General features: G+C 28.8%; 2 protein-coding genes across 2 annotated transcripts in view; both read right to left on the bottom strand.

Moving 5' to 3' along the window:
• Nucleotides 1-456: 456 nt before the first annotated feature.
• On the bottom strand, nucleotides 457-1619 carry LOC101504201 (uncharacterized). Its single transcript, XM_004486579.4, has one exon. It carries the CDS (start codon nucleotides 1422-1424, stop codon nucleotides 756-758), a length of 669 nt encoding a protein of 222 aa, XP_004486636.1. The 5' UTR covers nucleotides 1425-1619; the 3' UTR covers nucleotides 457-755.
• Nucleotides 1620-11925: 10306 nt separating this feature from the next.
• LOC101502788 (mediator of RNA polymerase II transcription subunit 15a) overlaps nucleotides 11926-14351 on the bottom strand; it is an 11865-nt gene continuing 9439 nt past the window's right edge. Inside the window, exons 10-12 of the mRNA XM_004486575.4 lie at nucleotides 14003-14203; nucleotides 13603-13691; nucleotides 11926-12409 (exon numbers count right to left, since the gene is read on the bottom strand). Of these exons, the coding sequence (XP_004486632.1) occupies nucleotides 12205-12409; nucleotides 13603-13691; nucleotides 14003-14203 (495 nt within the window). The 3' untranslated portion in view covers nucleotides 11926-12204. The remainder of the gene's footprint in view (nucleotides 12410-13602; nucleotides 13692-14002; nucleotides 14204-14351) is intronic.

Consider the following 14351-nt stretch of genomic DNA (forward strand, 5'->3'; position numbering starts at 1 on the left):
TTTAATTCATAATTTTTGGAGTATTTCTATCCCTAGTTTAGTTGTTTTTTTTGTTTGGACTTTCATATCATTTTATGAAAAAAGACAAAATATGTTTCAATTATTTTTAAAATATTATTTAATATTTAAATTGTTTTGAACTTAGTAATAAAACTTATTCTATCTGATAATTTAAAATTAATTAATATGTTATAATTTTTTTTATTATTGTTATTAAATTAATATTTTTTGGATAAAAAATTATTTTGAAATATATTCAACACATATAACGCTCATGTAATGATGAATTCTATCAACACATATACACCAGTAACTATATAATAATTAAAATAGAAATAGAAATTAAGGTAATTTTAAATACAATAATTGAAGTGGGTATTAATTATTTTGCATATTCGAATGTGATTTTGTAATTTATAACCAATACTTATTTTAAATATAATACTAATTAATAAATAAATTATAAACACTAAAAAAGAATTTTATTAAAATAATAAAATTGAAATTGACAGAAAAATAATAGATTCTAAATATAAACTCAAAAATTCATTAAAATAATTTATAAAAAATGCTATAACCTATGAAAAAAAACTATAAACTCGAAATGAATAAAATGGCTATTAACAAATTAACTCTAACTACACACAAAAATTTACCACAACTAATTCGGTCTATTGTATTTTCTACACCAAAAGAAAGAAGAAGGAAAAATAAAGAACAAAAAGAGAGAGAGAGAATGAAGATATTCACTACTACTAGTCTTGAGCTTTTGACATGATAGAGAGCCGACTCGGTTTCGGTTGAAAAGCTTCCCGTCGGCGAAGCTCGTGCGACGAAGGTCTAATTAGAGTTGTTAGAGTCCTCTTCACAATTTCACCTTCCACTCCGATTCGCACAAGCGAATTCTTCATCGCCGACCTTCGAAGGTTTAGCTTTCTACTTCTCGACCACGCCGTTTGCTGATGCACTTGTTGTTGTTGCTGCTGCTGCACCTGTTGTTGTTTCTGTTGCTGTTTCTCTCGCCGTTGTTGCTCTTGCTCCGCCATGCGTTTGTGGTACGCGCACCGGAACGAACCAGCGTGTGTCGTCGGAGAACACATGCATTTTCGAGTCCTCTTCTCGCTAGACGACGGCACCGCGTTGCTGTTTCTTGTATCCTTCTTTACAGTAATCGATCGGCGTCCGGGAGATTCCGGTCGTTGTTCGACTGAGAATCTCACAGTTGAAGACGGAGACGGTGGAGACGGAGGTGTAGTACGATGACCGTGCAGTTTAACTTTCGCGGCGGAAGAGGAGGAGGATGACATCATTAGAGGGGAAGCGCGTGGAGCGAAACTCGCTACCGATGAGGAAGCGAAGGCAGAGGAATATGAATGCGAATACGACGACGTTTCGGTTCTTGAAGAAGGATAAGCAATAGCCATTGTTGAAGGTGTAGAGAGAGAGAGAGAGAGTGTGTGTGTGTATCAAACAGTTTAAGAGTGAGAAAGAGAGGTTTGTTGAGACGGTTGGGCACGGAAGCGTGATATTCGGATTTCAGTTACGTAACCGATTGAAGAATCGGTATGGTTTATATAGGAAGAAATGGAAGATGTTAAACAGCAATGGTATTACCTCAAGAGATATAAATCATATCATATTTATATATTCACGATCATAAAATAATATAATAATAAATTATTAGAACAAAAAACAATTAATGATAAATTATTAGTTTATGTTATCGTGATGACTTTGCTGAACTGACATGAAATTGAAGTGCATATTATCTTTTAAAAACACGATGAATGTTGTTATCAAGATAAATAGTGGTTTTGTGTAAACCTGTTTAATATTATTTTTTATTTTGGAGCGATGCAATGGAAATTAGACAAGCAAATTATGCCATGGTAAAAAACAAAATGATCAATGATAAGAAACTACGGTGAAACTGGAGAGAAAAAAAATAGTATTGAAGGAAAACTGTACGAGGTTATCTCAAAAAGAAACTTGTAGAATGAACGTAATTAATAAGAAGGATAATTGAGCATGTATTTTGTGAGTGTTAACATTGTGGTTATAATTCAAATTGACTCAGTTGGAATTTCATTAAGGGATGTTTGATTTTAGTGTATCTCCTTCCTCTAAATAATAATAAGAAGAATAAGATTAATGCTAACGAAGTGTTTTAAAGTACTTCAAAAAGAAAAGTAAAATTAGAAATTTTATATGAAAATAATAAATTTAAACTTTCAAAATGTTAAAAACATAATTTTCAATATAAATTATTAGTATTGAATCTTTGGTTAGCTTGAATTAGTTTTTAGGTTGATTTCAAAATTATTGTTGATTTGGTTTATAAAATTTTCTTTTTAATGCTTTTATTCAACCACGTCTTTTGTCAAATTTCATCTCAAGTTCTCTTATGGAGGAGCTCTCAAGTTAATCATACCAATAGAGAATCAAATTAATAAGTGTCTTAATTTGTTTACTAACAAAAGTCATTTCACTTCTTTTATCTTACATTATATTTTTTCTTCTTTTAGTATTTGTATGATTGTAGAAGTGCTAGTCTACCTCGTACGTGTAATTTCATAATTTGTTTAATGTTTATCATCCAAAAGAAATTAATTAATTATTTTATTAAAAAAATCTAACTATTGTAAAAATAGAAAAGGTCATATTTTTTAGGCAAAGGTTGCAATTGTTGAATGTAAACTTATGAAATATTTGGTGGATATAATTTAACGATGTCTTTTCGAGAAAGAATAAACGTTTTATTTAAGTAAAAAATGCAAAGGAACAACTAAAATATTATTAAAACACCTAATTTGGATCAATTTTATAGTACATAAGGAAAAGCAAGTTTAGCATTATGCACAAATTTATAATAATTAGATTAATAAACATTATCATTGTATCCACCGAGATACAATAAATTATTGATCTAACGATGCAAAATAAACTCCACAAAGTAAAAGACTATCTCAATTAATCGTACATATTAGATAAAAACTCTATTTTGCTTTTTTTTTTTAAGGATCAAATTTGATAGATGGAGATAATTCGTGATGTGACATCTAAGCATTCTTTACAAACATTGGGCGATCGAATGGCCCGTTGTTTGTTTCTGTCCTGTTTCTTTGAGAATGTTGTGGGCTGCTTTGATGAACAAGTCTGTCACTTAAAATGGTAAAAAATTCTTTTGATTTTTGAAAATTTTGAAAAATGATTGATTTAATATTATTTTATTTTGTTGTAAGTTATTAGTGTTTACCATTCGTTTATTCATCTTGACTTAACGTGCCGGCCCACAATTTCTTGTAAGCGGTAATCTGCGAATCCACGCCACGTATTACTACTTTTAAAGTTTTTATTTATTTATATTTCTTTCCTTGTGTTGTGATAGTAATATTATAATTAATAATTAATTGCTTTATCAATTGAAGATTTAAAATCGATATTTTCTATGACAATGGGTCTACAGTAAGGCAGGTGTTTATACGTATAAACTATATTTTAATTGTATAATAATTTAAAGTCATATTCTTTTCTTTAGTTATTTTTATTTATTTTTCGGTTCAACTATAATTCTCAACAATAATAATTATTCTACTACATCCTCTCAAATTATCTTTATCATTTTTTCATTATTTTAAATTTAATTTTGTGATACTTTATTTTTTTTTTTAACTTGATTGTATAATATTTGAAGATTCAAGATTAAAAATGCTTTACGATTTATGATGTGATCATTTCAAAGTTTTATTTTTTATTAACCATTATATTCGTTAGTGATATATTTCCCTATAATTTTATCCTTTTTAATTAGTAATTGTTGACTTTATCTTTATGCTTCTACTACATGATAGTAAAACATTTTTTTTTGTCCTTTTATCCTATTCTATAGTAATAGAGATTTCTTATTCTCTTTGTGCTTCGATTATATGATGATAAAGTTTTGTAGACCAGATTTGTCATTTGAATGTTTAAGATTAAAATTATTTATTTTATATTGGAATGAGTGGCGTGGAGACACCGTAGTATTTTTAAGTTTGTCCAAAGTAAGTTGAAGACTTCGACGAGAGTTACGCACATAAACTACATGAATTTTGTTGTTTAACGGGTGTGAATATGACTTGTCCTGTTTTTTTTTATAATTTTATTTCATTATTCACACTATATTTTTATTTTTCTTGTATTGTACTATTTTTTCATGTTGAAAATGTTGTTATACACTTCTTTTAGGAAACTGTTTGAGTTAATTAAAAGATATTTATAATTACTTGAAATTTATTAAATTAATTACATCATAAGTACTATATAAAAGTTTATCATACTTTCATTTTATAATAATTCTTAACCTAATAGTTTTAAATTTTATTTTTAATTTTAATTTTCTTAATTTTATTTTTTAAATTCAACTAAAATCCTCAATATTATATATAGTCGTTTTGAAGTTGAACCTACGACTTAAAATATTTAAAAGATGATTTTTGAATAAATATATATAAAAATATAATGAGTTTTTAATTAGACGCGGTGTTAAAGTATTGTACACCGTCTTGATAATTAGACTCTAACTTGTAACTTAAATTTCGTTTATCCAATTTATTATCTGGTCAAAATTTTGATTATTTTAGAGGTTTTATTTTGAAAAGTTTAATTTATTAACAATCATTTATGTAAGCGTGTTAGTTTCTTATCAACTGAGGCATATAACTAGTAGTTCTCCTGTAACAATTGGGTATTCAAATAGAAAGCCCAAGCCATTGGGACAAATGTTATAGGCCTAAAATAGTAATTATTGTATAAGGGAAAAAATCTTCAAAATAAAATAGTTTATTGTATTATTATTTATGTTACAAATTTTTTAATTAATAACTATTTGTTAGTTTAGTTGATAAAGTGATAGCTTTTTGATCAGGTTCAAATCCAATCTATTCTATTATTAATTAGTTTGATTTTTTATAATTTAAAGGATAATATACATTTAAATAGTTAGTTTCAATATATAATTAAAAACTAAATTTGTATTTCAAAAATCATAAATATTATTTTTGTTAAAACTTAATTTTAATATATATAAAACTAATTAATTTTAATTTATTTTTGTAAGATTCTTAATTTGTATGTTATTATTTGGGATTTAAAAGAGTATTATTTTTAAAATTCGCCTTAAACCTTTGAATCTATTGGGTCTGACGCATAAAAATCTGTTACAAATGTGTCAGAAGTATATATATCATAATAAAAGTTTCACTTGATATAAATATAATTAATTTTAAATTCAAATAAAAGATAAAATTACAAAGCTTGCAAACAAAAATTCCTCGGCATAGTTGCATAATATATATAATTTGTGTTGATTGATAGATACACACAGGAAGAATTCGAATATATTTGTTTGATTGTTAGTTTATCTCCAAATTCGAATATATGACCTCGTTAAACTATATGCATGTATTTGTTCGTTTTTATTATTGACATGTGTTTCTATAGACCGTTAATTGCCTTTTACATTAACTATTCTTTGCACTTCTTGGAGAAACACAAAAGGTACACGTGTCGTGCTTTTTTATGGAAACAAATAAGAGATCCTATTTTTGTAAAAAAAAATATGGACAAATAAAAAATCCTGTGTTCATACGAACTGGCCAATTTACAAATGACTGATATATAAGCTAATTATTAAAAATCAGCTATAAACAGGTTTTAAAAGTAATAAAGCTCCCTGAGTCAAAAATAAAAATAAACCTCCTTGAATTTGTAAGTCTAAACAACTTTAAATTAACTAAGGAAAATTTTGGTAGGTGAACAACCAATTTTGTTTTCTTAAAAAATATATTCGTCGTAATTTTCTCATATATTTTTTAATAACGTAAAAGGATTCTTGCTGTGAAGAAGATAGGAAATATATAATTATTTATATAAGACTCGTTAAAACGAGTAATTAAAGAAAATTTTATTAAATCTTTTTTAATAATATATTTAAAAATTAATATATTTTCATATTATTAAATTAAATTATCAATAGATGAATGATATAAAATTTAATTATATTTTAAATCTAATATAATAAAAATTGTAAATTTAATCTTTTGACACTATTTTAAAACGATACTGTTACCATGATTTTAATTAAAATTTTAATTATAAAATAATTTATCAATTAAATAAATAAAAATAAAAAAACTTTTAATTTAATCAACAGACACTATATTAATATTTATATAGATAAGTTTAAAAAATATTATTTATTAAAATATTCATAATAACAATATAATTTATTTTTTATAAAGAATGTATTAGTAAAAAGATACATTAGAATGTAAAGCGCACAAAGATGCATGTAACTTTATTGTACAACGAACATAGATCACATTTGACCTACTTTGCTGAAAGGTGCATTATTTTAGTTATAGGTTTCTTAGTTCCGAAGCAACTCACGTTTCTGGTCTTTTCTACTGGGCTGCGTGTAATGTAAGTATACAAAATAAAAATGGTATTATGTCTCTAAATTCTCTCATGTTTGAATCAACTTAAAATATATTAAATTTTTCAGTTAAAAAAAAATATAAGTAGAATTGAATATATTTTGATAGTGAAATGGGAACACCCTTTCATATTTGAATGAATCTAAATCGTTTAGCTATTAATATTGAATGTAATGTAAATATTTTTCAATTATTTTACTAACGTTCGGTCATACGTATATATTGTGAATGATGAAATATTTTTATATAATTGTTCATTGTTCATCTTTCTTCTAATGTTTATATAAAATATATAAAAAAAATATTATCAAATTAATATCTCATTTTTACTACCAGATCCTAAAATCTGTAAAAATATCAAGAATTTTGAGAGTAACCTATTTTTCTTCTTCTTTTTTATTTCTACTTTGCTGTCTTATATTGTGAAGACCGAATAAATTTCAGTTGATAAATTAAAGCCATTAAATTTAAATTGGTTTTTATGGATAGTCTAATTTATTTTAGCAAATGGGATTTTTTTTGGTTCTGACAAGCAAATAAGATTGAAAATATTAATATAAAATGAGAATAGTGGGATTTTTATTCAACAACTTTGATTTATTAACTGCAATAATTGCAACATTTTTATTACAAAGATTCATATCTTTAGATATGCTAATGGGCGAAGCTACGACTCCTGGAATGCCAAGCATATCATTGATAACTCATCATATTTTGTTTAATTTGTTATGTTTAAAAAACCTATGATGATTTTGCGTTAAGAGCACTCTCTAACTTTTCGAAATTTGAAATATCACACTCAACCATGACCTTTTCAAGAGCTTCAACACCTAACATCACTTAAATTTTTCAATGAGATCGATTAATTAATCAATGTTTTCAACAGGCAAAAAATTAATATAATAGTAGTTGTTATGATTGATAATATTATTATATATTAGTAGTAAAAATATTTTATATTTTTATATTCTCTTGTATATATACTTATGTAATTGTTGTTTTTTTGAGTTTCATAAAACTATTTAAAAATCACTCTCTTTAAGACGTTTCGCGGCACAAAAAACCGAAGGGACAACCATACAAAGCCGCTTTAAAATATTAAAGGGATAGAAAGAAAGGGGATAAGTAGGGCAAACAAAATATAAAAGGGAGAAAAAAGAAAGTTGAGAAATGCATCCAACTTTGGTGTGTTTTTTACAATAGTTTGAAACTCATTATATATTGATGAAAACAAACTCACATATGTTTTTTTAACAAATGTGGGACTTTAATGTTTACAGAGTTGAGAACTATTCAAAATATGAGAGTTTTCAAATGTGGGACTTCAAAATAAATTCATTCCAATGTGGGCCTTCAAAATAAATTCATTCCAATGTGGGACTTGAATTTTAAAAAACTTGTTTATTTCCACTTGAATTTTAAAACAAGTTTCTTTCCACTTAAATTTACAAAAAATATTTCTTTCGAATGTGAAACTTCAACAAATTTTTAAATTCACACAATAACATACTTATGTTCCAACAAAAATTCTATCACCTCAAACTTTTGTTCATTTTGGTTATGAAACCCTAGTGGAGTTCTTTCTCGTCTTCCTTTTTCTCCCTTCTATGTTTATGTTTATTTATCATTGTTAACATGACATCAAAGAGTTTTGGTTGATTTTGTGATCTATTGTAAAGTGATCCACAACTTAGTGGCTTGTAATGTTTTATGACCAGTATCGATTTGCTTCATCTATTTTCGACCAGACGCTACCTCTATATTTTAGGCACGATTCTGATATTATGTTTTTGGCGTGATTATGATCTTCTATTTTCGATACGATTTTTTTGGTTTCTGAGTTGACTGTATTATTGACAGGTTATCCTTAATTTCTTTTGTTATAGTGATTGTATTCGTCGTATTTTTCTGTCATTATATGTTTTGATTGGTGCTAAGGATGACTCTCTTCAAGTTGATAATGTTTATCTCAATAGACAAAATTATTCTTATTGGAGTTATGTGATGAAATTTTTTTGATTGGAAAAGATATGTTGGATTATGTTGATGGAACTTCAGTTAAACCAACATATAAAAATGATGAAGCTAAATATGCAAAAAAATTGACAACATGAAATGTTAGTAATTCAAAAATCATTACTTGGATTAATAATTATGTTGAGATGTCTATATGTGTGCAACTAGCAAAATATGATATTGCTAAAGATATTTGGAATCACTTAAAATGTTTGTATGTTCAGTCTAATTTTGCAAAATGGTATCAGTTGAAAAGTGATATTAGGGCCTTAAACAAAACAATATGACTATTTAGGAATTCTATTCGACAATGACTAACTTGCGGGATCAATTGACTCTTATGGAATCAACTAAGCTGAAAGTTGTCAAAGCGTACATTGATCAGAGAGGAGCAACGTCTAATTTGGTTTCTGATGGCTCTTTGTGATGATTTTGAGGGCCTTCGTGGGCTATTTTGCATCGTTCTCCTCTTTATACAATTGAATCAGTTATAAGTAAATTGTTGGCAAAAGAAATGAAACTTACGACCCATTCTGCTATTAGATAAATGAATTCTCTCAATTCGTCCATCTATTTTTGTTGCTCCTGTTCAAAAAGGAAAATCTCAAGGGAGAGTTGGATTTGATAATGATGAATGTGATTTTTACAAAGAAAAATGTCATTGAAAAACACATTGTCTGAAATTGGATAAAACACATAGGAAAAATTTTAAGGAGCCATCGTCCAGTGTTGTTGCTTCTGCTCCTCCTACCATTAGCTTTAGTTTTAATTTTTTATACTCATATGAGACTGATTCCCAAATATCTGATATTGCAGAACAACTATAAAAACTTCTTGCCACTCAATCACATGTCATGTCTGCCTTCTCTACTAAATGTTTGAACTCTCTTAATTTGTTAGATATATCTCATTCCATATGGATTCTTGATTTTGGAACATCTCACCATACGACAAATGATGATAAATCTTTTGTATTTGTGAATCCTACCTCATATGTATCGGTTATAACTGTTGATGGCACTCCTAACTTGTTTTTTTATTTTAATTTTATTTTTTTATGTTTATTATATTCCTATAATCTCACTTTGAATCTTGCTTTTGTTAGTCAACGATGAGATTTCAGTTATCCAGTTATATTTTCTTTCACGTCTTGTTGTATATATGATCCACATACCAGAAGGCTAATTGGGACAAGCCATAAACTTGGGGGCTTTATGTTTTGGATGACATGTGAGTCCTAGATACTACAACCTCAACAACTATTGCTGATTTATTATCTACTTTTCTCTTGAGTTATTCGTCTTCTAGTTTTTATTTATTGCATTCTCACATTTGACATGTTTATGCTTCTAGATTAAAATATTTGACTTCTACCGGAGCTTTAGAAAAATTATAAGTCAGTGATATTTCAGATTGTTATGGTTGTAAACTTGTTAACTTTTCAGCTATACCGTTTAGTAAAGTGTTTATGTTTCATATGCGCCTTTTGATTTAGTTCACTCTGATGTTTGGGGTCCATTATCCATTATCACCAAAGGTGGATCTAGATATTATGTTTCGCTTATTGATAATTACATTATATTACATTTATTGATGATTGCACTTGTTATTGTTGGGTTTATCTTATGAAAAATTGGTTTGACTTTTTTGACATTTATCATATATTTTGTACCATGATCAAGACTTAACATAATGTTGTTATAAAATGATTTCGTTGTGATTTAGGTGATGAATATACATCTAATAAATTCTTTGAATTACTGGCTTCTAACAGCACCCTCCACCAAACATCTTGTACTAATACTCCTCAACAAAATGAAGTTGTTGAAGGGAAGCACTGTCATATTATTGAGACCATTCCTTCCCTTTTTGTTGTCTACTACGATTCTCAATGAGTTTTTTGTTGTTGTTGATCCTTCGTCTTTGCGCTCCTTATTACCCCTTTTGTCATTGTAAGTCTACTCAATAACCTGATTTTGTCTATTCCATTTACTCATCTTCGTTTGCTTCTTTTTTAACTTCTATTCACAGTTTGTTTGAGACCTCTTCCTATAAAGAGATTATTCTTGATCTTTTTTGGAAGAAGGCTATGTCAGAAGAACTTTGTGCATTGCACAAAACAGATACTTGAAAATTAGTATTTCTTCCTTCTGAAAAGCGTGTTATTGGGTCTCGTTGGATACACAACATCAAAATTAAGGTAGATAGATCGATTGAGCGCTACAAAGTATGTCTTGCTGCTAAGGGATTCTCTCAATAATATGGTATAGATTATGAAGCAATTTTTGCAACTATAGCCAACTTGACCACTATTCGTACTCTTATTGTAGTTGCATTTATTTGTTTGTGGCATATTTCCCAAATGGATGTCAAAAATACTTTTTTAAATGGTCAACTTCAGGAATAAGTCTATATAACCCCGTCCATCCATAAGGAGTTTCTTATAATATGGGGTCCATAAGAAGTTTCTTATAATATGGGGTCCATAAGGAGTTTCTTATAATATGGGGGAAGTGTATAAGCTAAAAAGGGTTTTATATGATCTTAAATGGACTCCTCAAACTTGGTTTGAGAATTTTTTTATTGTAATTACTTTGCTGTTTGTCTTCCTCTTCCTTACAAATTGTTGATTTGCTCACAAAGATTTTATTAAACGTTTTCACTTTTTGATTGACAAATCATCAATGTTTCATGTTAATGTATCGTGAGTTTTAAAAAAAATGTTATATGATATTATTATTATTATTATTATTATTATTATTATTATTATTATTATTATTATTATTATTTATTAATAGTAAGAATATTTTAGACTTTTATATTCTCTTGTAAATATACTGATTGTGACTCTATTACCTCAAGTTTTTGTTCATTTTGGTTATAAAACTCAAGTAGGTTCTTTCTTTTCTTCCTCTCTTCTTTTTCTTCCTCCATTCTATGTTTATATTTGTTTATCATTGTTAACAATTATGTTAGTATTTTATCTTTCATCAAAATTTGAACTCCACTCATTTAACTCTTTCAACTTCTTTAATCTTTAGATCAAACCATATGAACTCCACAACTCATATTCAATCATTCTTGCTATCATATTTTACTTTTTTTTAACAGAATATACACAGATGATTAACACACTATGCAACAAAGAACAAGCTGCATCTTCAAACAGAATCAAGCCCAACGGAGGGTGAGCCTTGTTAATCAAGGTTCATTCTATAGAGCTTGGGTGGCCCAAGTTAGGTAAGTAATCATCAACTCAAATAGCTTCTCTGTAGACAAACTCAACTGCTGTTCCCAATCTGTGTCATCCAAAATCGTCTTGGAATTTAGCAGCAGACGTGTTGCAATAGGTGATTGGAAGACCACACAGTCACTCACTTTGTAAAAGAGAGTATCAATTTTATAAGTGAAAAAAAAAAAGTTGCACACATACTTCCACAAAAATCATATTTGTATTGGGACATAAATATAGAGCTACTGTATTAATTATGAACAAAGCTTTCACAAAGAACAATCTGATTCAAGTCATGAGTAAATTTACTAAACCGAACATCTTAGGCAACAAAGCACATCGCAATTGCAGCTTGTGATGTGGGTAAACAAGAAAAAGGTTGTTATACTATATATACAACGAAACATTGAATAAGTTTAACAAAAAGAATTTGAAAATAAATAACACAAACAGTTTGCATGCCTCACAATGATCAGATGATCACCATGTCGAGCAATCCTCCCAAGAACCATACTTAGAGCTGAAAGTCCCGCCACCACTCTGTTGTGCATACTCTGAAATAACTGTACGAGCACAGACATCCCAAGTCTTCGCTATCTCCTTAAGAGACATAGTTTGTGATAAACCTCGTAACGATATGCTAAACTTTGACTTAGCTTTGGCAGAAAGATCTTCATTCTCCATACTGACAGAAATAATATCCCACACTATTTTATTAGAAACAGAAGAATTATCGGCAAATTTAAAGATAAACTATGGAGATGGAGAAAGATGAGACATGCAATGTGTGGATCATCTCCCTTTAGAAAGGCCATAAACAAATATTTCAGACCACCATTCAGTTTAAGAATGGCTATAATATTCTCGCTAGCACAACAGAGTTAGACATGCTTCTCGGGCTACAACTACTCTTTCCATATTTCCATGTTAGATTCACATCTGCTATTTGACAAGGAAAAAGTTTGGACGGAAGATGTCGAACTGTGGTATGACTAAAAGATGTCATGACTAACTGGTACAGTGGCCACGGTTTTGAATTTAGTAGGGGTAGCACCTATTGAGGAAATATTTAGAAAGTCGGCTGTTGTGAGTCTGGCCAGGTAAGAAAAGGAGATTAACAGAAACCCCAAACAACACCCAAGATTTGAAGGTCGCGAAAGACAAAGAAAAACTTAAGCTTTAACCATTGAAAAGGAATTAAATCTAAATGCCCTGTCTGAAGAATTGGTTTATATCAATAACACTACAACATGACACTATTGGCTGATGTAACTAATCCCACCTAGTGAAAAAGATTTTGTAGTAACTATTGTAATTTAGGAGGTGATTAGATTAATTTTTTCTTCACTTATGTCCCCTAGACCTTGGCACCTTGCGAATCATAAATTTTAATCAATAACAGAAGAAGATATAATAAGAGGCACCCATAAGCCTGAACTACTTCACTCAGTCAGATACAATGAAGCTAACAAATGTTTTATGCATGAACAAAGTTAAAGAGACATAATCAGTGAAAGTTTTCCAAAATGTGTACATTGTTTGATTTGCAAAAATATTTTCAACTTTGAAAAGTTGTTTCTTCACTTCTAATTAGGAAAAAGCCGCATTGTTTTCATGTTATTTCTTGTTTTTAAAGATTTTGCACATGAAGCAGTTAAAGCAATAAAGAAAGTTGCACTGATTTTGGCACAAATTTTAAAAAATAGGATACAAAGTGAAAACAAGACAAATTTTCTGTAATTAGAAGTCAACAGTGAAAATAAAAACAGAATTTTTCTCATGAAACATATTTGGCATGATATTTAAGGTTGACTAAGACTACATATTTCATTTGAAAGAGAAATAGCACAAAAGATACCAAAATACTGATTCTCTCACCTGGATTCAACTGGAAACTTGTCAAGGAATATGGGGGAACAATTAGGATAATTTGTAGGAACAAGGAGGCGCAAAGGTTGAATTGGTGACTGCATGGCAGTAAAGCACAGATATAGACGAAGTTATATAATGGAATACATAAAAAAGTAAATATGTTTTTGATCTCTATAAAATTGAAAAGGTTGAGTTTTGATCCCTATAAAAAAAATTATTCGTCTGTAGTCCCTCATCATTCTCTTAAGAGGACTAAAAGCAAACTTTTTTTTTTGCTTTATAGGGACTAAACAGGAAGAAAAAAATCTATGAAGAGCAAATCAAACTTACAATGGCCAAAAATATACCTAACCCTAAATAAATAAATAAATAACGTAGATATAGTTGAAGAGTTCCAAGAACCCACCATCTGTGCTGAAGCATATAGGGATTTTAAGCTTGGACTGAGAGCCACAGCAATAAAAGAACATTTGACGATAGTTCCTTCTGCCCCTTCAGCAGCAGCTGCTGCTGCAGTTGGATCAACTTCTTCATCACTTATGCTCACTACTGTGTCAATAAGTCGCTGATTTACCTCCCTAATTTCTTCTAGAAGGGCGTGATTAGCCTGCAGTATAAGTTAAATATTCTTTATTCAGCATTCAAAATATGTCCAGAACAAATCCAAAAATTATGAAGTAATTTTCTTCCAATGCTACTTTCAAAATTATTGTAAATCTACAATTTGATGAATCGTCATGCTCTAATAGAAAGAG

Source organism: Cicer arietinum, chromosome 1, assembly GCF_000331145.2.
Source record: "Cicer arietinum cultivar CDC Frontier isolate Library 1 chromosome 1, Cicar.CDCFrontier_v2.0, whole genome shotgun sequence".
Lineage (NCBI taxonomy): Eukaryota > Viridiplantae > Streptophyta > Magnoliopsida > Fabales > Fabaceae > Cicer > Cicer arietinum.

Excerpts from the sequence above, each read along its gene's own strand:
- LOC101504201 (XM_004486579.4), bottom strand. The coding sequence starts at position 1,424 with ATGGCTATTGCTTATCCTTCTTCAAGAACCGAAACGTCGTCGTATTCG.